The sequence below is a fragment of the Alligator sinensis genome, unplaced genomic scaffold (assembly GCF_000455745.1).
Source record: "Alligator sinensis unplaced genomic scaffold, ASM45574v1 scaffold173_2, whole genome shotgun sequence".
Lineage (NCBI taxonomy): Eukaryota > Metazoa > Chordata > Crocodylia > Alligatoridae > Alligator > Alligator sinensis.
In genome coordinates this window covers 627112-652133 of record NW_005842720.1, presented here as the reverse complement: position 1 = coordinate 652133, position 25022 = coordinate 627112, and the positions used below count along the sequence as shown (strand labels likewise).

At 42.1% G+C, this 25022-nt stretch overlaps 1 protein-coding gene across 1 annotated transcript in view; it reads left to right on the top strand.

The window, feature by feature from the left end:
• The window catches only part of AGPS (alkylglycerone phosphate synthase), a 146307-nt gene that overhangs the window by 90050 nt on the left and 31235 nt on the right, over nucleotides 1-25022 (top strand). The window contains exons 15-18 of the mRNA XM_014525000.2: nucleotides 5108-5184; nucleotides 6147-6259; nucleotides 13543-13612; nucleotides 20239-20300. Of these exons, the coding sequence (XP_014380486.1) occupies nucleotides 5108-5184; nucleotides 6147-6259; nucleotides 13543-13612; nucleotides 20239-20300 (322 nt within the window). The remainder of the gene's footprint in view (nucleotides 1-5107; nucleotides 5185-6146; nucleotides 6260-13542; nucleotides 13613-20238; nucleotides 20301-25022) is intronic.

Below are 25022 nucleotides of genomic sequence, written 5' to 3'. Positions count from 1 at the left end.
CAATTTCCTCATAAGAATTAATGTAAATTGGGGTGGAGGATGGGTTCCAAGGAATTTTTTTTGCCAAACAAAAAGATACACACACACACGCACACAGAGTATAAGTTTTAAATAATTTTAAGCAAACAATTTAATACAAGTATAAGTTTTTTTAAATAATTTTATTTAAATAAAATAAGGATGATTGTAAAGCTTGGTTGAGGTAGTGGAGTCAGAGGGTGGAAGACGGTGGATTGTCCAGCTGCTCCTCTTGCTGAACTTTCCCAACTCAAAAAACACACACATAGAGATTTTTGTTTTACTTTCCTTTTTTTTTCCTTGCTAAATTTCTTTATAGCAACTCATTACATCACCAACTCCCCTAATCACTTTGGAGCTGCGTTCCCTGTTAGGATCATCATCACAAAGGATTTGCAAGCCAGCTTCATTCATTTGGAAAGCTTCAGAAAAGACATTTGGTAGTCAAAATTTGATAGGTTGGTTCTTCTACTTCTTGGCCGCCTTCTTCTGTTGCTTTCATCACCTGTAGTTGCATCAGATCTTCATTGGTTAGCTCTTCTCCGTGTGATTGCAGAAGTTGTGTAACATCGGCTTCTTCCACCTCATCAAAACCCACTTTCTTGGCCAACTTGAGGATATCTTTCTTCATAGCAGGGACAACATCTTTAAATCCTTTTAAGTTACTGACACATTCAGGTCACAACTTACCTCGTGCACCATTCATGCATGTCTGAGTAACTGCAGCCCAGGACTCACCAATGTTATCGATGCACTTGAGGATATTATAGTCGTGCCAAAATTGCTGAATTGTAGGCTTGCCTTTCCCATCGGTGCCTCTAATGAGCTGGTCAAAAGTATGGCGTAAGTAATACACCTTAAATGCAGCACTAACTCCTTGGCCCAGGGGTTGGATGAGTGATGTGGTGTTAGGTGGCAGAAAGACAACTTTGACTTTTTGCACAGGTCATCCAGGTTGACTGGATGAGCCAGTGCATTATCAATAAGTAATAAAATCTTGAAATCAAGATTTTCCTTGGTACAGTATTCCTTCCATGCAGGGACGACAGAGAGAGTCAGCCATTCTGAAAAAAACAGCTCCAGTTATCCATGCCTTCTTGGATCTCCAAATGACCGGAAGGTGTTCCTTTGAAAATCCCTTGAGAGCTCATGGTGTTTCGGAATAGTATGCTGTCAGAGGTTTCATCTTCGTGTCTCTGGCAGCATTACCACCTAGAAGCAAGTTAGGCGATCTTTAGCTGCTTTAAATCTGACTCTTTAAACTAGTATGTTCTCGTCATGATAACAGAACGACATTAACTGGGACATGGTTAAGTGAGGAGTTACTGTATTCACTTTGTCCACATCCTTTGTGACTTTATTGACCTTCATCATATCTGTTCTTAGCCTTCTGCTTTCCAAACTGATAAATTCTGTCACTTTTTAATCTCGCCCACTTTGGCCACTGCTCCATAGTCCTGATCATTTTGGTTACCCATCTCTATACTTTTTTTCTAATTACACTGCATCCTTTTTGAGATGCAGAGACCAGAATTGCACACGGTATTTGAGATGTGGTCACACCTTGGTTTTGTGTAGCAGCATGACTTCTCCACTTTGTTTTCAATTTCCTTTTTAATGGTACTGAATACAATATTTGCTTTCTTGCTTGCTACTGCACATTGAACTGGTGTTCTTGGAGAACTACCTACAGGGACTCCAAGGGCACTTTCCAGACTTGTAAAAGGTACCCAGCAACCTAGTGGAGATCTGAAATGAGTCATACCTGTTGTCTTAAGGTACACATACTCTCATTTATATACATTGGGGTCAGGCAAAAGGGCTTAATCCCCTCCAGACTGTGCTGAACCTATATTCCTCCAAATAAACTTTCCAGGTGATAGGACAGGAATATCAAGCACAGATCTTGGGTTAAGTGTTCTGTGGTTGAAATGGAAATTGGCTGATGGCAGCGTATTTTCTTCATGGAAGTGTTACGCAGTACCCCACTGGAGGGGTGGGGTGCTTGCTCAGGGCCAATGTAGTCTTCTTTGGGCTCTGAGTGCCCCCTGAAGCCAAGCATAGCCTGGCTTCTAGAGCAGGTTGGGAGGTGGGAGGAAGCCCTAGGGCCTAGCTCAGGGGTGGGCAAAATGCGGTGCCAGGCCAGTCTATCCGGCCTGTGGGGCTCCTAAAAATTTTGGAAAATTAATATTTATCTGTCCCTGGCAACCTGCCATGTGGCCCTCAATGGCTTGCCAAAACTCAGTGGCCCTCCGCCCAAAATAATTGCCCGTCTCTGGCCTAGCTCCCGAGTGAGGGAGGGACTTTTCCATCTTGTTGAGGAGAGCAAATACAAACCAAAGCTCCAAAAAGCAAAATGGACAGCTGTTCTTCAGCAAAGGTGTTTACTGAGGCAGAGGGTAGCTAGCCAGAAGTCATTTGCCTTTTCCTAAGGATTATGTAGTCCCTTTTCTCCCTGATCCAACCTGCACTCCCCTGAGTACCTTAAATTTACTCAGCTTTTCCTTTTGTAGTCGGCCCAGTTTCTGAATCCCCACAAAGCCACTCAGTTAATCTCCCTCAGACTGCCTAGGCCAGGAGCTGACTCGTGCCTTGTACAACCTGCTCTGCTGCTTATTCAGTCTGTAGGCAGGGAAGGGTGATACCTTAAAGACTAACTGGTTTAGAGAGATGTAAACTTTTGTGGGCATCAACCTCAGATGCTTGCAGAAATAACAAGGAAATAGTCCCCTGCTCTTTGCAAGTCTATTCATAGCATCTGACTTCATGCTAACATGGCTAACTACCTCATCTTATTCAGTTTTCCTAGAGCCTCCCATGTTTGAAACCAGGAGGCAATCCAATCTGACATTTCAACAAAGTTTTCAAGTCTCTGTTGATGCTAGAGGTTCAGCTTGACTTTTTTGCACGCAGGCAACTCTGGCCTCACTTTTTTTTTTTTTTTTTTAACCCAGTGGGGGTCAAGCTTTTTGGTAGGCATGCCACAAATTAGCTCCATATCCTCCCTGAATGCAGTTCTGATCCCTTTCCCCTTCCTGATCCGCTGCATCGCTTTCTGCCCTATCTACCAGTGCTGCCTGTCCTCCCTGATCTGCCTTGTTCCACACGCACAGGCTTCCCATGCTACTTGTGACATGTTTGCCATAGGCTACCCTTGCTTTAAACCATTCTCTTAAGTTACCCAGAGGGAAACTGAGGCACACAGGTTTATTACATCATGAACAAAGTTCACAAGAAATATTACAGTAAAACCCATATTTCATCACAGGAAGCGTTTCATTCTGGAAATAATTTACCCTTTAATTCCACAGTCGGGGCCTGTGGAACTTCAGGGAATGCAGAAAGACCTACCTATCTTCCCAGTTTGAGGGGGAGTGTATTATAGGACTAAACAAATGGAATGATTGGTGATGCCTGGCTTCAGTAGGTAAATGAGAGGGGTAAATGTTTAGCTGAGTGGGATTTGAAGTTGTTGTGGGGTATTTTTTTTGTTTTTAAAGAACCTGGTATAACAAATTTAGAATTTAAACTTTAAATATTTGAAAATTAGTCATCCTCTACTTAAATTCCAGACCACGCTGGAATTTTTTTATTTAAGGGGTATTAGTATATTTACTTGATTCCAAGACTTGATTCCAAAATGTGTTCCTCCTCTTCCCCCAATTTAACGTGGGGCTTCTCTGTTTAACAAGGAGCTTTTCCCCTCGCCCCCATTTAAGCTCTAGGGGAAAAAAAGCTCTAGTGCTGGAATGAGTACATGGCAGTCTAGGGGGGTGGCAGGCAACTGCTGTGGCTCCAGCTCAACCACCCCTGCCCCTAACATCCCATCCTCCCCTGCACTGGTTCTGCCCCACTGTAGCCTTGAGACCCCCCTGCCCCTTCCCCCATCCTAAATTCAGGGTTGTATTGAATTTGGGTAAATATGGTATTTAGACTTGAATTTTTTTAGTTTTTCATAAGCACTTAAAAGCTATATCCCCTGTTGGGTAGTAGTGAGGTAGTTAGTAGTTAATGATTGTAGGGAAGGACCTGCACCCTAAATTTATTCTTAAGCAGACAGGGAGCATTTGTTTCTTCTGAAGGTTGCGTTTTAATAATTTAATGTTCTTTATTACTTTAGCTAGTATATTGTTTTTGGGTGTTTCAGTGCTCATTAGACATTCATTGAGTATTAAGAGGTGTATTTACTCTTATCTGTATTGTATACAAGGGACTAAAAGAGTAGCCTCTTTTATTGAAAAAAGGAAGGGGCTACTGAATTAATGAAGTTCTGCCTTACTCAGGAGGAAATACTTCTAGAATACTTCAAAAGTATCACGTAAATTGTGCATAACTTTTTTATGAATTGGGCTCACAACATGTAGGCCAGATGTAAAGCTGTTAAAATGAAGCAGTTATGGGAGTTCAGAAGTTGCTAGAACTGAAAACAATGGAGCAAACAGTAAAAAGCTTTCATCTCAATTAAACCTAGTCCTGAGGCAAAGATGTTAATTTAACAGACTCCAAGATGCCATTTATATATTCTGGTAATTTTAGTTCTCCGTATGTGATCAAGGAAGCAATTACTAGTTTTATGTAAAGAATTTTGCACAAGTGACATAACCATTAAAGGAAAAACTCTAAACTTTTTACTTGCTCCCTTTTTGACTATCCATTTCAATGATTTTGGCATAATTTAAAAACTGGTGGCTGGCTTTCTTGGTTTTATGGAGGAGGGGGAGCACTTCATTTTTAAAAAGCTTACATATACCATATATTTGAGAACATCTAATACAGGATTGGTTTTAGTCGCACACAATTGAAGATGCTTTATAAAAATATATCGTATTTAACCTATTTCCCACATATTCCTTTTGAATAAATAATAATAAAAAAAATCCTATAATCTCAGTAAAAAGTAGTTGTGGGGAAAAAATCTCCTTAAAGCTACAAAAAATGCTTCCTGTGTTTTGCACCTCTACCCAGAAAATCTTTTACTAGAGTATTCTACATTGTATGATGAAATAAGACCAAACTTCTGAAGATCTTGTTCTTGCCTTTATAACAATTCTTTATTTTTCTTTTTCACCTGTCCTCCCCCCCCCCAAAGGTCATGCTCTTAAACCACAGGTTGCTTCAATTTTTACATCCTTTTTGGATGGCCTGAAAAAATTCTACATAACAAAGGTATTTAACTTTGTTTTCTATAGTAATTAGCAATTTTTAATGCCATGCACAGGATTCAAAAGACATCTGTTATACAATCCTATGTACTGAAATGTATGCGAAGTGTAACAAATACTCCAGTATAGAAATTGCATGTAATGGTCCATTGAAGAATCCCATTGTAGATGAAAAAAGACCTTTGCTATTGAGATTTCCAATTTGAAAATAAACTAAACGTCAGATTGAGCATTACTAAATGGAAAGTCAGTTTAATGGGAGGAAAGGAATGAATTCTTGTCTGTACAAAACTGAGGATGTCCTACAATGCGAGTTAGTCCTCTGTAACATGCGCGCACGCGCGCATACTTTTAATATAGACAGTGTATCTGTGATGAGGGAAAAGGCTTGTCTGCTGACTGATGAGAACAATGCCTAGTGTAGATGCTTATTTTGGAATAAATCTTTTTCTTTAAGTTAATTTACAGGATACTCTTAATCCAAAATAAGAATATCAGTAGGAAACTATTCTGGTATAACTGCTTTTTCACAGCCACTGTTCTGGTTAATAGTCTGAAACCTCAGTGATTCTGTGGCAGAGCCAGGACTAGAATTTAAAAGTTACTGGCTTCTAATCCACTGATTTTTAACTCTTCAGCATGTAGTTTCCATAACAATACTATATTGTGGAATGATGCTAGTATCTTCCTAGTTAGTTTTAGCTGGTCTCTGTCAAGCAGTTTTGCCAAAATTTTAATCCAATATACCTTGAATTTGACTTTTTACTCCAATATAGCAGTAAATCCGAGAACTTTGAAGTAAACCTGTCTGAAAAATATTCTGTGAATCTTATTTCTTTAATCACTATGATCTAGAAGAATACTTGCTCATGCAAATTGATTCTTTCATTGTAATGAAAATTAACCATTGTCTTGCGCTGTGATGACATATGGGCTATGACATAATAGACGTTTTCTTTTTCACAGTTTAAAGGATTTGACCCCAATGTACTATGTGTAGCCACTTTACTCTTTGAGGGTGACAGAGAGAGAGTTCTTCAGCATGAAAAGCAAGTTTATGATATCGCTGCCAAATTTGGGTATGATTTTTGGAATCTAAATACTTGAAATTGTTCCATTTTATAAATATAAATTTGAAGCAAAAATTAATTTGTTAGATCGTTTTCATTTTGAGAAGCTTCAGCCTTGCTAGATATTGTACTATTGTGTATATCTAATTATAGAATCCTACATTTTATTAAAGTAGTCTTATGCTAGTCATAGAATTCTGTTCTATAGGCCTGCTATTATTTTTTTATAGTAGACTAATAGTGTCCTCCCTAAAACATGGAAGATGAAATTATAAAGTTAATGCTAACTATTTGGTGGTATTCACTAGAGCGCATATATAAAGGAAATTTTGCTGTAAAAGGAAATTGTGTTTAGTCAAAGGAATGTGATGAATTATCTGTATCCCACCCCTTGTCACAGATTTTGTACTCTTACAAAGAAACAGAAAACAGTTCAGTTCAGTAACAGGCTGAGAAATGACAGGGAGCTTTCTGTCCATCTGGTTTGATTGATTACTAGCCTGATCAATGAAAACCATGGTAAAAATGTCATTCATCAGAAATGCTTTTTATTTCCTTTTTAAGCAAAGTATTTACTAGATACTAGTTAAATATTTTACTCAGTTTACCAGCATTTTCAGTGCTACTTCCTAAGCATACTTTCCATACCAAATTAATTATGGAAACTGCTCTGCTCTTTACAAATTCCTGTTGTGCTTTGCTTTTGTTCCTAGACCACCTTTTTGGAAGCTTGTACTTTAATTCCTATTTTCCATGGGTGGTTTGGAAAAAGTCTTTAATATGAACAATTTGACACCGTTCAATGACTTGAAATAATAAATAAAAAGTGCTGGATATTTTTTGTTGAGTGCACTTCATTTCCTTTTCATGTTCTCTTCATGAATGTTTATATAGTTGAAAATAAGGTTGTGAAGTCAGGCACTCAAAAGTTAAGAAATGCCAGAACAAAGGCTACTTGTACATTCATAAAACAGCTTCCTATGTATGGTGGGATTAATCCATAATTACATGATCCCATGATACACTTTCTTTTAAGCCCCTTTCTTCATACAGTGCACCCAGAACACTTTCTTATAACAGAATTAGGCAGCCTCAGCATTAGGTGGAGCTGCCAGCTCTATCTGTAATAATGATCCCTGTCTCCTGTCCTCTCTGGTTCTTGTGTTCTTGTCCACCCACATTGTAAGCATCTTTGAGAGCTTCATAGACTGTTCTAGTCTTGCTGCCTTTTGCCTCTGACTGCAAAAGCACATGAATCTAACCTTGTGACTAAGTTAGGGTAGTATAAATGTGTATATTTGAACACATATTTGAGTTATGCTGAAATGTCTCAACGGTCTACTTCCTGGAAGACAGGGAGTTCTTACTTTAGGAGCATGTAACATAAAATGTGCTGAAATGTATTCTCTTTCTTTTTTTTAAAGAACTATGGGGAGCTCATAATTAGAAATATTTAGTTTGCTTATTAAACCCTGAGAGAACCAATGACTAATCAGTCTGGGTAGTCTTAATTACTTCTAAAATTATACAGTTTCTTCCTGACTCATGCTTCTCTGAACCAGGTAGTCTCTAAGGTGCCATCCTGCCCTACCATTTTCAAGACGAGTGATTTTTCTAGTGGAGATTATTTTTCTTTTTAAGGGTAAATATCAAATATGATCTAAGGACTTGGGTAACACTATTGCTCATTGCTTTTCGAAGATGCAGAAAGATCTGTTTCTTACCTGAGAAGGTAAAACTAGAACTTGAGAAATTATTCATAGCAAAATTCAGCAAATCTGATTTTGTTCAGAACCTCAAATTTAATTTATCTTACAGTTCATATAAGCCTGGTGCAGGATCCTTGGGTTTTTTAATATCAGATAACAAACTTAGTTACTAATGTTTTGTTAAAGTACTAAAGCTAGTGTGGTGGTTGGTCAGCAATTTTTTAAATGCCCAAGTATTTTTGCAAATTAGAGTGGGACCTTTTACTTTGTCTCATAAAGCAAAAGCAAAACTGAGACTAACAATTTAAACTAAATCTAGAGGAAAAGTTGGCTGAAATTCATAGAAAACAGGATTAAACGGAGTCTTTTTAAACCCCCCCCCCCCCCCCCCCCCAAAAAAACTGACAACATTGAAATTTCAGTGGAGACTTAAAGGCTGCTGACAGATGTGAAAAAAACAGTGCTTTACTTTAAACTCTCCGTGCCCCCACACCAAGTCCAGCACATGCCCAAAAGAGGCATCATGTTAGTTTGACCCAGCTCTGTAGCATCTGTATAGATCACACACCTCAGCAGGTCTTTTTGGTGCTTTTATTTACAGTTGATTCAATCAGCAATTAGATTAAAGTGTCAGAAAAGCTCCCTGAAACAGCCCATCTTTACAAATATTGGGCAAGCCAGATCAAACTAACACTCCGCTTCTCCTGGGCCTGTGCTGGGCTCTGTGCTGGGGCACGTGGAGCTTACAGTAAAGCACTAGTTGTTTTTTTTACATCTGTCAGCAGCCCAAGATCTCAGTTTGTCTGTATAGTAAGGTCCTTCAGTTAGTTCTCTAGGGTGAATGCCGCACTAAGGAAAGCAAGCATATGTAGCATCCCTGACAGCAACTGTGACTAAATCAATATAAATGTCCTTAATTAGAAATATCTTTCAAAAACAGCTATTGCATGGTGCCCAACTGTGGCTGTAGTGATGGAGGTGTCACGTTCTGGCCCCATGAGCTGGATGAGAGACACTGGGCCTGCAGCCCTGGTCCAGCCTGCACGCAGCATGTACCAGCCCTAAGTCTTCCTGTGCATGCAACATGCAGAGCCAGCACAGGCTGCTGCTGCCCATGGTTTACAGGCTGGATCTGACACTGCAGACAACACAGAGGATCAGCTGGGGCTCAGACTGCATGTGGTGTCTCCAGCCTAGCCTTGCAGCTGGCCCCTTGTGCAGTCTGGATTGGGCTGCATTGGAGCCAGTCAAAAGGGCCAGTCTAGGAGGGTACCTCATGCAACCCATGCCCTGGACCTCCTGTGCCACATGCAGCACTGGGTCCAGCCCATGCACAGTGTGCACTCTGCATGCAGCATGGGGGTAGGCTTGGGGTGCACACTTAATGTGGTACTCTGCCAGAATAGTCCTATTGTCTGGCTCTGGCACAGCCTGATCTGGACTAGCCCCAGAGCCAGCATGCAGGACCAATACAGCAGTGTGCTGCATGCAGCACATGGGGACAGCATCAGTGCATGGGGTTGCTCCAGAGATTCATGGGCCAGGTGATATGGCTGCCTGGACTAGACCTTTTGTCTGTTTTTACTCCTGATATAAAGAATTGGGTTTGGATATGGGTTTGTAATAATTGTACTTTGCCCAGCTCCTCGCTTTGTGTTGCTGAGCAGCCCTGATATGCTGGTGCCCCGCACTCCCCAACCACAGCCCTGCCGGTGCCCCTCACTCCCTACCCACAGCCCTCTGAGCCCAGCTGGTGGCCGGCCCTCCCTCCCCACCCACAGCATATTTCACTATGCAAAGGTATTAAACAAGTAAACATTAAACAAAATTCAGCTTTTTGATTTCACTGAGAGTTTTTGTCTGGTCAGTGACTTAGCACTCCTAGCCTTGAGTGGGGCAAGGCACATTGTGCTCCTGTAGCTGGAAGCGCTCTCAGCTGATCGGGGCTCCCAACTGGGGGAGCTCACTGAGCACAAGAGTGCTCCACAGACTGGGAGCCCTGCCTGCAGGAGGCAGCAGCTGCTGTGGTGGAGCATGGAGCCTGGCTCCCCCTCCCTCACGGATGGCATGGTCAGAGTAGAGCCCATGGTGGGGGTTTGGGAAATGTGGGCTACCTCCTGTAAGCTTGGGGCTCCCTACCCTGCTGCCTTCCTCCTGAGGCCTCTGCAGCCCAGCGGGCAGGACCCAGCATGGCAGGGCAAAGTGGAGCTGGGTGGGGAAGCTTGTCACCACCGGGAATTCCATTACAGCAGCAGTGAAGAGCATAACTCTGTGCCGCCACCCCCACTGCTGCAAGGCGGGCAGGGGGTGCTTCGCCTTGGCGTTATGGGGCTTGCAGTGACGGCACCAAGCTTCCCCACCCTGCTCTGCCCTGACCCACCGGGTCCCACCTGCTGGGCTGTGGAGGCCCCAAGGGAGGGCAGCAGGGAGGGGAGCCCAGGCTTTCAGCGGGCAGCCCGCCCCTGGCCTGCACAAATTTGGAAGGCGCATGCCTTCGATGTCCCCACTAGGAGTGCACACAGTAGCAGGGAGCCACCCCTCCCTCCCCCCACTGTCCCCTGGTTGAGCTGCCCATGGCCCTGTCCCGCACCCTGCCCTGGCATTGTGGCCTCGGATTCCAGCCCCATGCAGCAACCCTAGTCCCAGCCCTGCCTAACTCTCTCCCTCCCGCACTATGGGGGCCTCAGTTCTCCCCCCACTCCCCCTGCCACCAGACTTACATGTAGGGAGATGCTCTGCAGGCTGCCTGGTGACCATGTGCTTGTGTACATGCACATGGAGCTGATGCTGATCACCCTTCTCTCACTCCCCATAGCCCCTTGCAGACTAGAAACTCGCCACTTCCTGCTTTTTCTCCTTAAAATGAGAGAATCTAGGTTCTACCATGTTTTTCTGTGGCAGCTGGGAAAACCTGGATCCCTGTTTGTCATTATTGTTTACCACATTTTGAAGAGAGAAACCTTTGTCAGAGTTTAAATTGATACAGTTCATTTTTTTTTTCTTTAGACAAGAAGCTTCAAAAATTGTTTGACAATGTACTAATAAGCAGGTTATGAAGCACTTAAAAATCTGGATAAGTTAAACTACTAAAATGGAGTTAGTGGGGTCTGTGGGCCACAGGTTAAAACCACTGCTTTAGAGAATCATTCCTAACTTTGTAGCAAAACTACATAGGCAGAGGTCCTTTTATTTATGCTCTTCTTCAGAGGGTTGGAGGGTTTTTTATACTTTTCATATTACTTTGCAATGATAAGCTTTTTGTCTTGCAGCTGGAAAATGTATAAAGTATGATTTGGGGGAAATTGCCTCTCTTTAGAACATAAAATTAATCAGAAAGCAAAGTTCATCCAACTATCCATCACTCTATATTCCTGATTGTTCTGATTTCTCTTGTATATTGTACTTAAGCAGTTTTGTTATTTGTTAAAGGCAGTAGATAAAACCGAAGTTAATAGATTAAATTTGCAAAAATAAGGAGAGTAGGCAAAAGTGAACATACTATTCCAAGACTTTCCTGCTGCATCCCTGTATTTCAGAGGAATATAGTCCCTGAGCCTTCTTTTCCATGTGAATATTTGGAACCCATTTTAATAATGCTGTTTTTAAGACCCCTGCTGTAGCCACGCATTCATTTCATTAATAGTGCAATAACACCAGGAGTAAATGACAAAGTGATGCCATTCTATAACAGCCCTCCATGCTGGTTCGGCAGTGCCTCTTCTAGATTGGCCCAAGAACAGTGTTGATGATTCCTATCGTGCCTTTTTAATTGAATGTGTGGCCAATGCTCCCAGCCTGTGGAGCACTACTTAGTGGTCAGCTGATCAGAAGTCCCAGTTGGAGGAGTACAGTGAGCACCCACAGCTGGGAGCCCCACAGCTGACAGGGCTTCCAGTCACAGGAGCACAGTGTGCCTTGCCCCCCAACAGCTAGGAGTACCAATCGCTGACCAGACAAAAACCTGTGAAATCAAATTAAAAAAAAAAAGAGTGGAGTTTGGTTTAATGTTTACCTGTTTAATACCCTTGCATATTGAAATTCGTTAACCCTTTATGTTCTCTGGAAACAGAATCTATGAAAGAATATTTATAGATAATTGGTTTTAAAGTCAGTGGACATGCAAAGACTAGCGTTGTATTTTGGATCAGTGTTTTAAGACTTGATTCATTCTAAATTTCATAGTTTAGATCAGCGGTTCCCAAACTGACAGATTGCACACCACCAATTTAAAGTGATACAACCTTTAGTACCACCAGCAAATTTTTGTCATATAAAAATTATAATAATGATGTTAACATGTACCACTGACAGGTTGTCTGCATACCAGAGATTGGGAACTGCTGGTTTAGATCTTGGATCTAGTAATTAGTGTATGACAATAATTGTGAGGTTAATAAAAAGTATCAAGGGTTTGAATTTAGGTTGAAATAGTCAAAAGGGACTGGCATGGAATGCTTCCATTATAGTGTGCTCATCTTCAAACTCCACAAAGGAGAGGGGTACTCAGTACTTCCTGAAAATCTGGTGTCTCTTAAGTTGGTAACTATAGAAGATGGGAGTCAGCTTAACAGAGACCAAGTCTTAATACAATTCTCTGAAGAAAATGTCATCATTTCTTGTTGAATAGGAAAATTGTTGTTACAGAAAATGACAAAATTGTTAACTTCAAACATTTCTCTTCTAATTCTGTCCTTTGCACTAATTCGGTTCAACAAAGAGTTTTGTGGGGGAGGGAGGTATTGTGCAGAGAAATAGAACTACTTAATTTGTGTAGTGAGGAGCAACTGGGGGTGGGAGGACGGGAACTACGGGAGTGAAAAAGGAAATAAGGACACAGGAGCTAATAGAAATTGGCTAATAAAAACTCAGTCTGCTGTATGTTGCTCTAGAGGAAGGCTGTCCAACTAGTGACCAATGAGCTGCATGTGGCCTGTGAGGGGTTGATTTCCCCTTCCCCATCTCCACTCTCTGGCTGCAGCAGTGCCTGGAGTCTGTGGCTCCCTTTCCCTCCTGGGGTGCTTTCTGTGCCCACCCAAGAGGGTGGGATGGTAAAATGCATAATAGTGTTTGGGAGTTGAGGGTGAGCTCAGGTCTGCATGGGCAAGTGGTGCAGCAATGGAGAGGGAGGAGTCATCTGCCCAGCATGTTGCCCCCACTGGTTCAGCCCTGTGGGCATGCAGCCCCCTATTGCTTAGACCTTGGACAGCCCTGCTCTAGGATGAAATAGACACAATGTGTTGGTGAATCCATCCTTAAGAAATCACAAAGACCTGTGTAATGCCTTATTAGGACTATCACTTGATAGCATTCTCTGAGTTCCTAGTTTAGTCTTTTTAATTCCCAATTTTGCTGACACATGTAACATACAGGAGCTCAGACTTAAAGGATAATGGGTGGACTCTGCTAGGTGCACTAAATTGAAATTAATGTTGAGATAGTATGTCTATTACATCTTGAGGCTGAATTTATAGGCAAGCAAATATAAAGGACATTAACTCCCACCCCCAATCCTGCTTGAGTGTTTACTTTTTATTGTAAATCTGTGCATAGGTTGGTTGAAAATAATATTGTCATTAATTGCAGTGGTCTGGCAGCTGGAGAAGATAATGGACAGAGAGGGTACATGCTGACTTTTGTCATCGCTTATCTTCGGGTAGGTCATTGCTACTTTTGAGGACTCTTTGCCACTCTTACCTAAAGCTTTCAATTAACTTGTCTTTCATTTTGAAAATACTGTACAAACTTTAATTTGCATGTCAAGATGGACTCCACTCCCACTCCACCTCTCCCCATGTAGATATAGAAATTGAATTGTAAGTAAGATGGATAAACTTAAAGAGGTTCTGAGTTGTCTTATATATCATTGACCTTATTGAGATGTGCAGAGGCTCTTCAACTCTGAAAATGATCATAAATAACATTCTCAAGATTGCTAAGTGAGTCGGACACAAAAGCAGGATTAGAACCCTGAAGTTCCTTATTCCCACCTACAATTTCAACCTACAAAAAAGCCTGTACTGCTTTTAATTGCAGAACTTTTGATTTAAAAGACAGTTAGTTCTTCAGTGACGAAAGATGATTTTATGGCTTAGGCGCTGGATTGGAATTTGGGAGATCAGGGTTCAGTTTCAAGTTCTGATGGACTTTGAGCAAGTCAGTCACTCTACTTCAGTTAAGTGGGGGTATTACTTCTTTTCATCTGAACTTTGTTTGTTTAGATTGTGAGCTCTGCAGGGGCACAGGCTTTTTATGTTGGTTTTTTTTTTTTTTACCAAGAACTTACGGTATTTATTGCAGTGGCGTCCTGGTTCTGTTTTGTTTCTCAAAGTATTACTACAATACCAATAGTAAACAATTGGGCACACAAGTGGTATGGCAACCCTCTATATGATGATCATTTCCTTTTGTTCATTTGTGTCCTCTGTAAACTACTTAATCACCACCCCATGTGAAAGTCTACATTTTTGGCCTATGTATTTTATCCCAAGGAGTTGTCATCTACAGCAACAGGATTTGTGTAGGCAGACATGCTTAGTAAAACCAAATTAGTTTTATTTGCTGTCAGAGGGGTGATCAGCAGGGATCCTGGTTTTCTGTGATAAAATATCACAAATTCTCTGATTAAAAATCCCAAAATCTGTGGTTAAAATTAAATGCCTCCCACCCACAGCCCCTGCCCCCCAGCCGCCAGGGCTATGGGACCAGGGACCCAGGTCCGCAGCCCCCTGCCAATGGAAGCCAGTGGCTGCTGCAGCAGGAGCACAGGCTGGTTCCCCTAGTGCTGCCTGCCTGCTGCAGGCTCAGACAGGGCTGGCTCCCGGCAGCAGTGTGCACACCCAGGGGGCAGAGGGGACCTGCACCTCCTAGATCTGTGGGGGGTGGGGGCAGGGCAGATGCACACTGCAGGTTCGTGCTGCCCACCCTCCTGCCCTTCCCCCAGGTCCTCCAGGGCACAGCATGTGCAACCCGGCGTGGCAGTGCACAGTAGGGATTTGCACGAAAGCTGCCTGCTGCTGCGAGCACGCTGCCCTGGCCACGCTTCCCCTGCAGGTTGGGGGGCAGCAGCAAGGGGCGCAACCCTGAACTGCCCCCATGCACACAGGAAGTGTGGCCACAGCAGCATGGAGCTTGCAACAGCAAGCAACTTTCCTGTGCAACCCTGCTATGCCGTCCCGTGCCAGTCGCACACGCTGTACTCCAGAGGGCCTGGGGGAGGGCAGCAGGGCAGGGAGTGCAGTGTTTGAGACCCAGGGATTGCAGCTGGCCAGGCACTCCGGCTGGGAGGGGAGAGCAATGGAGAAGGAGCCTCCATCCGGAGTGCTGCAAACCCCACCTCCTGGCTGGAGAGTACCCAAGCTGGCTAGGGGCTGAGGGATAGGGGAGCAGGGGGTTGCAGCTGGCTGGGCACTCCAGCTAGGAGTGGGGTGGCTGCAACCCCTCCCCTGGTCAGAGTGCCCGGCTGGCTGCAAACCTCCCTGCTCCCTCAGCCCCCAGCCAGCTTGGGCGCTCCGGCAGCGACGGGGTGGTTGCAGCTGGCTGGGAGCAGGGAGGCTACAAGCCCCCTCCCGGCCGGACAGCCTAGCCTGCTGCAAACCTCCCCAATTCTGCCTCTAGCCATCTTCCCCCACCCTCCAGCCCTGCCCCACAACCCCCAAGCCCCACTTGCCTCCAGCAAAAAGAGTGAGCCTGAAGTAGCCTCAGGTAAGTGTGAGCATTGGGCCCTGCCCCTTTTGCAAACAGCTCTTGCAAAAAGGGGAAATCCTTGGGTTTTCTCTGTGTTTCCATGGGAAACGGAAAACCCAGATCCCTGGTGATCAGGCTGGCTGACCAAAGGAACAGATGCAATGGTACGTGCTTCCAGAGTCTTCCTAAACTGTACATCTTTTTATACATATGTGGGTTATTATTAAATTAATTTTGTATCCAACATGCAAAATGCTGATCATATATTTGCTAACCAATCAGACTGTTAATTGCGAGTTGGGTGATATGTAGTATATCTACATTCTTTCCTTCCTATAGTCTTGTTGCACCAAACTAGTTTGTTATAATCTTGCTATCCAGTCCCAGAACTGAGAAATTATATGGCCTTACTGCTACTTCAAATCTCCCTAAGTAATCCCAGTCTTCTATCAGCCCTCCCTAGTTCTAACAGTTGCTTCTACAGTGCAGATGCAGCCTACACCATCTCTGATACTTTCTCTTCAGAAACTTTTCTGATATCACCCTTCCAGCTCTGTCCAGCAAGGCCTGTAGCTTATTATTTCTACTCCTTGTTTGTCTCTAGGTGTCACTGTAGAGCAAGAGGGTGCTTCTCAGGGATTGACGTTCTGGCTTCCGTAAAACTATCGTGTAAGCACAAGACTGGAAATAATTTTTCATATATAGTGCATAGAACTTCTAATAATCCAGAAGAGAAACTCCATAACTGTTGTGCTTGGCAGACAGTGGATGCCCCACCTTTTAAAGACTGATGGCTAGTTTATAATTCTGTCTTGGTATGAAGATTTCCAATAGCTCAATATGTTGAACCTTTTTCTGTCCTTGCATACACATGCATAGCTGTGTTTGTCATTTGTAGATGTGTTTCTCCATATGGGACAAGATTTTGCTTACTATCTCAATAATTCTGTTACAGTTCTGTCAAAGACCTAATAGGAAGATTGTTTCAAAAACTTTTTCAAATGTTTCTGGAATTGATTTTCCTTCACAATTATCTGGAGTTTCTATATTCATGCAAAATAGTTTGCAAAGTCTATGCAAGAATTTCAGTAGTAGGTGTTTTAGGAATGTGAGCGTAATTATGGCTGCTTGCGGACTTAAAAAAACAAAAAAAAAATAGTGCTTTACTTTACGTGCCCCCACACCAAGCCCAGCACATCCCCAGAAGAGGCATCACGTTATTTGGACCCAGCTCGCCCAACATCTGTATAGTCAGGCACTACAGCAGGCCTTTTTGTTGCTTTTATCTAATATCTGATTGAATCTGCTATTAGATAAAAGCGACAAAAAGCCCTGTTGAAGCACCCAGTCTATACAAACATTCTGGAGCTGGGTCAAAGTAACACACTGGTGCTTTCAGTAAAGCACAGGTTTGGGGTTTTTTAAACATCTGCAAGCAACCTATTTGACTAAACTATATGGTTTTGCTATTTTACCTTGATGCCATGGTTTAAAGACTGCAAACATTATTTTATAGCGTAACATGGATTTCCATTTGTAACATCCTGTCTTTTGCAGCATCAGACTTTGATATTTTTGGTATGATGTACATAATGTACATCAGATACTTAATGCACACCTGCATTGCTATGAACCCAGTCTGCTTACTCAGCATTTTACTTCATTCTTTAATTTATCCTTTCTTAGGTGGACATGTGAATGATATTGTTTATATGGGAAACATAACATTGCTGCTCTGTCTGTACATTCACTACTTTTGCCATTTTTCATTTCCTGTATACCTTCCTTTTTCAAGATCTTTTTTCTCTCATTTTCTCTTCTGTAAAATTCTTTAATCACTTGCAGTCTTAATCCTGTTTTATAAAATTCCAGTAGTGAAGCTGTTTTCCTTTCCTTTTTTACTTGGTGGCAGACTGGGGCTGACAATGACTTGTTCAGGGTGTTTATGAACTTTAACAACACGTTTTAAACCAGGACTTGTACATTCCTTTTACTATTAATCTGTAGTGCTTGCTATTTCCTTTATTCCTGCCTTTCTTAGTATTTTCTTTCCCTTCTGTTTAGATCTTTTAAGTTGGCCTACTTGTTTTCTTTCCCTCCCTCCCCATGCTTCCATTGGCTCAAGCCATCATTGGCAAGAAATAGTTGTGTTAGCCTTACATCTGGCAGAAAGCAAGGCAGGGTGGCACCTTAGGGACCAACAGGTTAAGAGAGGTATAAGCTTTCATACTTTGAAGTGCCCTGTTGCCTACAAAAGCTTTTGCCTCTCTGAATTAGTTGATATCCAGTGATGACTTAGAAACTATGTTCCCTTGCCAACTCATATCTTACTTTTAATATGATCCTGCTGTAACATTGCTCAGTCTTATTTCTACCTTCAGTTTGTTGCTGTCTTTCCTAATTTGGAGGAGGAAAAAGTATTCGTTTTTTTTAGTCTTGATCCCAATTTTTTGTACAACTCAAATGACAATTAAAAATTCATACTTTTTTCCACATTTTTCTAGTGGGCACTCAATCTCAAGTGCAGAATATTTAAAAAAAATAATAAAGTGTTGTTTGATTTGAAGAATTGATTATGCTTATTTTTCAGAGATCTTCATGGATTTCTGCAAATTAAGATTTTAAAATTCAAATATCTTACCTGTGTGGTGGTTTGTCACTAAGTTTATTACCATAAGTGACTTCTGTTTTCTGTGTTGGTTGGTCTCATTTTGTATGGTTCTTTCATTATTCAGATACTATCTATAAAACTCTTTACTGTATAGGGTTTTTTTGCATTTGAGTTTACTGGTAAAATTTTTAGTTTAACTATTTTTTTTTTAAATGAAGTCACTTTCAGGAGACTGATCATGATTGTGTAATTAGCTGCACTATTTAAACCTGTTAGGCTCCAGTCTTGAAAGATTGATGCTGCTGCATTAAATTTTAAAGATCTGAAAAGTACTTTTTGAAAGTTCAGTAACAGTACTCAGTACATTTGATTAACACTTCCGAGACTTGCAATGTTCCTGAAACCAAAATAACATCACAAAAGAATACTATCTGGTGACACTGAAGATATAACTTCTTATATGAAACTGCTTACGTCACTGCTAGATGTGTATCTAGATATTATTTTTTTAATATTTATATAAATATGATGCTGTTAAAACAGTGGTTCTTGACATTTTGTACCAGGACCCGTTTGTAAGCAACAACGGCCAGTCCTGACCCGTGCCCCTCAGTCCCAACATTCAGCCCCCTTTCCCCACAACCCTACCAGAGGGGGCCCTCAGCTGCCCCTGTCTGGCTCAGGCTAGAGCACGGTAGCTGCAGGAGCTCCAGCTCATGCAGGCAGCAGCAGAGTGAGTCCAGCCCCAGTGCAGGCTGGATGGATGAGGAGGGGTCAGATCTGTGGCAGCTGGGGCCCCCACGCCATGCCAGGCAGCCTGGTCACAGTGCCTCCCACCCCCCCAAGCAGTGTCTCCAGCCACCCAGCCCCTGCGAGTACATGCATCAGCCATGGTGCCCCCAGCCAAGCCACGCAGCTTCCAGCTGCCCTCTGACCCCACTGGAGCGGCAGGCGCTTTCTCCCCCCACCTGCCCTGATGGAGCCTCAGCACCTGGCCACCATCCCCCAGTGCCAGCAGGCACTTGACCTCCCTCACACACCCCTACCTGCATCCAACTGCTGGGGCTGCTCCCATACCCTACCTGGCTATGTGTGTGTGTGCACTCAGACACGTGTACCCACTGCCTCCAATTCCCCTGAGCAGCTCACTGCAGGGTGGGGTAACGCAGGTTCCCATCTTTCCTGCATTTTTCTGGGACTTGCTTGTGACCCTTTCAAATATTCTTGCGACCCACAAGTTGAGAAACACAGTTAAAAGACACTGGCTGCATAATCTTGGCAACTGAAGTCCTGTAACCACTTATGTTTGTAGGTTTTGGCATTTTTCTTTTTCTAAGAGTGTGACTTGGAAAAAAGAACATCTCTAAGCCTGAGAAGTTGGTTGTATTTAATGGCTTCCTCTGAGACAGCCAACAAAGTTATTCATTTTTATAGTCATCGCTCTTGGAATATACCTGTTCATTAAGGAGTAGGAGCAAGATTACTAATTTAACATGGGTCACCAAGGAACTCAGATGGCAGCGACTTTCTGTCAAATAGTATCTAGACTCAATGTGGTACTGTTTGCTTAAAGTGAAATGCTTTGCTCATAGAATCATAGAAAATTGGGTTTGGAAGGGACTTCAGAAGGTCATCTAGTCCAATCCCCTGCTCAAAGCAAGACCATCCTCAACTATAATCATCCCAGTCAAGGCTTTGTCTAGCCAGGTCTTAAAAACCTCCATACTGATCCCATGTAGTGCTGTTCCAACTATTTAAAAACTTAATTGAATCCCAGTACAAAATCTAGTTGACTTTATTTTGACAAATGTAAAGTGGATACATGTAAATAGCCAAGTCTATTTTCTGCATGTGAAAATAATGCTGTTATGCATTGTTTATAACCATCAGATACCTAAACTAAATTAGATCTCTGGGCTTATGTTAGAACACTAACCCATTGGTACTTTTCTCTCTCTCTCTCCCTTTTTTTCTGCTTTTAATAGGACCTGGGCCTGGATTACTATATAATAGGAGAATCATTTGAGACATCTGTTCCCTGGGATAGGTAAATATATATATGTATTGCAGTATTCTTTCTTAAAATATGTTTAACTTTAATTATTGTATGACATCCATTCAGTTTGTCATTGAGAATTTAAAGGGTGTTTTCTTTGGTTCTGGACACTAACATAACTTTGAAAATTTAAATTGAAAGTGTTTGTATATGACGTTAATATTGAACAACTTTTTAGTTAAGCAATCGACACTCCTAGGCATGTAAATGTGCATTATTGTATAGCACTGTGTGACTTCTGTAATTGAAATATTGTCACTTTTGTAGTTAAATTTTGTGGCACTAGGCTTCTGTTTTTAATAGAATTTTAATTGTGAAAACTGCATCATCATTCTTTTAGTCTTCAGTATATTTTCACTTTGTCTTGTTTCCATAGCAAATATAGGTTAAAATATGCTTATAATTAATAACCATTTTAAGAAAAATTGTTGAGTAGAGAATCGGTTGTAAGTCTATAAAGGTCATGTAAAGTTTTGGGTTAAATATCTCCTAATCCTAGTTCTCAAGTAACTTGTGAAAAGAAATTTATGTAACAGATTTAAAAACTGTTAGTTCAGTGAACATGAATCGGCTGCTTTTTATACTTTTTTGGATAAACAAATCTGTGGCACCAAAGAAATCTTCAGTAGGTCCCGAGAGGTGGCGCTGGATAGTATGACGACATTAGAAATTGCAAGCTTAAATAAAACTGCGGAACTGAAGAATTCCTGAAGTTATTCACTGTTTTATAATTTGTGGGGTGCTATAATATCATCCATCAGCTCCTGTCTTTCCCAGGGTTGTGGTGTGCTGTAGCATCACTGGGCATCTGCCGTATCACAGAAACAGTTTTTGGATGGAACTGAAGCAGAGTACAGTAGCTAGTTTGCTCCTTTTTTTTGTAAGCCTGCTTGGCTTCTCTGCCAGGGGGCCCCTGGCAGATGCTACACTTAAGATGCAGTTAGTTTGTTAATTACGTTTTAAATAGTAACCCGGTCACATGTTCAGGCAAGTAATGGTACAATCAATTGTCTGCTGGATCTGGGACTGCACCAAAGCTCAAACTGTTTCTAGTGTGGTCCCTGGAGCCAGGAAAAAATCAGCTGACCTTCAGCTAGATTGGGACTGCAGGGGGGCTCAAATCAGCCCTAGTGCAGTCCCTGAGCAGTCAGACAATCAGATGATTATTGACCAGTTTGGTGGTCCAGCCACCCCCAGTGCAGTCCCCAGAACCACCAGAGTCATTGGCTGATTTGGGGACCCCACAAGGGCCACTTTGAACCCCAGTGGGATCCCAGTCCCAATGATGAACAGCTGTTCACCAGCTAAGGGGCCACACCAGGGCTGATTCAAGCCCTGCTGTAATCCCAGAGCCAGCGAACAACCAGCTAATTGTTGGGCACTGGCTTTCAACTTACTGGTGCGGATGAGCCTGGGACCACGATCCTGGGCTGCCCCTGCACTGGCAAGTTGGGGAACAGATCCTAATCCCACCCTATCCCAAAATTGTGCCTCTTGCCATGCATGTGTGGCCTGGTCAGAGGCACAATTTTGGGGGTTGGGGATCAGATCCCATTGCACCTGCAGATGAGTGTTTGCCAGCGGCATAAGTAGCAAACCACTCCTAATTCATGTTCTCTGCCTCTATCAGAACGCACCAGAGATCTTGAGCTGAAACATCATGAGAGAGTCTTCTGCATGGATCCCTTAGACATGGGGGAGGTGATAGACCAAAGAGGGAAGCACCCAGCATTTTTAGCAATCATCCAGGTTAAGAGAACAATCCCACACTTAAAAACCCACTTTGTAAAACGTTATCCAAGCCGTACTGTGGCAGGCAGATACGTGAGCACCTACCCCGTTGTTCTGCCACCCCATTGTCTATTTTTTCTGATGCTGTGCTTGGTTCAGCTGGAGGCAGAGCTGGGCACAAGATGTATTGGCAGGGGCATGGGGAAGCACTTGGGAGAGGAGCCTTCACATTCTTACATTCACTAGGTAGAGCAACAGCCCTTCAGAAAGAAGGCAAGGAAGAGGACTCTGCGCATTAGAAAAAGGAGAAATTGACAATTTTGTATAGCCAAACAGACCAAATCAAATTCTGAAATCTCAATTTTGAAAAAGCAGCTTCTCTGGCTAGAGAATTTGTACTGATGGGGGAAAGATGTTTGCTGTTAAAAAGTTAATGCTGTTGTCTAGTCGAGACCAACTAATTCAAGCCTCATACTTCAGTTCTGTTCCATCTTCTGTTTAACATGCACACCTAGCCCGGAATGTAGAATTCCTCGTTGTTGTGTGATACCAGTGCACTTGGATATTCCACCAGTGGTGGGGAAAGTTCCAGTTTCTTATGCCTACCTTCAAAACATGAAATTTGAAAGAATGCATGTGTTCATGCGTATATGTGGAAAACTGGGTAGGGTTCCATTTGCTTCATTAACCGAAGAAGGTGGAAGGCCTGAGGAGAGATGTTGCTTCCCAAGCTGGAGCAGAGGAGTATAGCTGAAGAGATACAGTATTAATGCATTTCAGTACATCATCAAGACATTTATGCCCTGGTTATGTCTGAAGCTATAAAGTGATGAAGTAATTCTGGTTCTGTTGAGTACTCCACTGATGTAGCAGGGGACAAATATCCTAAGCTAGATAGGAATCTACCTTTTATATTTGATTGCATGAAAAATTCCCAATTACTAAGATATGTAAATTCTTACTAATTTTGTATTGCAGTAAGCATCCAGTTTTTTCTCTTTTTAAAACAAAAGTATATATTTGCAGTGTACTTGCCTATCTTATCTTCCTACATACCGATTTGTCACTAGTGTTAATTTTTCAGCAAAAATGTGCTTGATTTTAGAGAGAGCTTTGACACAGCTCTATGTGGAACTTTATACAATTACTCTGATCACTTTTGCCATTTAAAGTGGGGTAGAAAACTTTTTCTGGCTGCAGGCTGGAATGACCGGCCCTAGGCTGGAGGCAGCTGAGTGCTAGAACACTGCAGCAGCTGGTGTTCATATCCACAGTGTCATGGGGAGAGTACCTGCCACCGGTATTTATCCCTGAAGCCAAGTGTTGCCAAAACCTCACATCTGCAGGCTGGATCCAAAGTTTCCGTGCACTGAATTTGGACATGGGACATAGGTTGCTGACTCCTGGATTGAAGTAATCCAATGCAGATCCTTACATTAAATTTACACTTCTGTCCTGAAAAGGAAGTAGAGAAAATCCTCTTTTTCTAGATTCTTAAAGATCTCTTTCCACCATAAGTCAGAGCAAGCACTATTGTATTGAGTCCATTCATACTCTTCTTTTATATCCCAAAAGAGGTGAATGAAGTGAGGTATTCCTAACACTTCCCTGCTAAGGAAAAGAGATGTACGTTAATCCATGATTTTTGCATAGTAATCTTATATTTGCACATTCTTCCTGAAATTACTGTTAATTGCATACTGTTTAGCAAAGTTTCTCTGTTTGACAAATGTTCTAAATCAAGCCTTTAATTTGCCACTCCTAAAAATTCTGATGTAAGAATGGGCCATCGTGTTTTGTGCCTTTGTGGTTCCATATCCAATTTACTTGGATTCGAAGTAAAATGTTTTCCAACTACCAGCTATGTACATGTTCACTCACCTGGCAGTTTAAGGTTAGTTATTCCCTTGTCATGCATCATGAGAAAAATAACCTACATGATCAAGTATTCTCAGCTTTAGTAACCCTTCCTCCTAAGCTTCACTATATTCTCAGTCGCAACTGAAAAATCAAGGCCTAAGCACACTTATACAGGTACTATATCGCAATTGAGATGTAGAATACTCTGTTTTCTCTGTGCATTTTTATTTTAAGATTCTGTTTAGTTGTACAATAAACCATTTCTTTCTATTTTGGTCCCCTCTTAGTTATTAGTTGCTAGGAAATGGAAGGTTGAAATAACTAAGCTTTCTAGTAAATCCACATATGATTTTTTAGATTTTAGGGGTGTTTGAACACGTTTCAGTCATTGTGTTCTAAAAGGTGTGGGGTTGCAAAGTGGCTTTAGATTTCACTATTTTTCATTTTATGTACCATTTTAAACGTCTGATAGGACTAGGATCTGAAACGTTTAATTGCCAGTGTGACATGCCCAGATTTGGCCAGGTGCACTTCTAAGACGCAGTCCCAGGGTGCTGTCACCCTGCTGTCTGCTGCTTGACCACTGAGAACCAGCTGAGATGTGCCAGGAACCAACTCCTTGGCCTGTGGCACCTAAACCTTAGCTGTCTCAACTCAGTCTTGCTAGTTCTCAGCAGAAGAGGTTTTGCTAGCTACAAGAATCACACTCTTGTCTGTTCATTCACTCAAAAGATAATTCCCCCTTTCCTTGGAAGAGGCTTGCCTGTCTGGTCAGATACTCTGAGATCATAGTTATCACTGACCATAAATATTTTTGTTATACTACAGTTTTTATTATGAAAGCTAAAGCAGAAATAAGAAATTAGTATCGATGTGTTAAGAGAGAGAGACAGACAGACAACAAAAAAGAAAAATAATCTGATTTTACCCTGCATCTTAAACCGAAGAATGCAGCTTCTACTCTGTTTACTAGCTGAGGACCTAAAGCAGATTGTGTTAAATATGGTCTAAGGGGACTGTGGATTATTATCCCAATACTGGATTAGTTTTTGTGACCTTCTTGTCTCTATGGGTTTATTGTTTGTTTACCTCTCGCATTATTGCTCCTCACCCTCTTTTCCT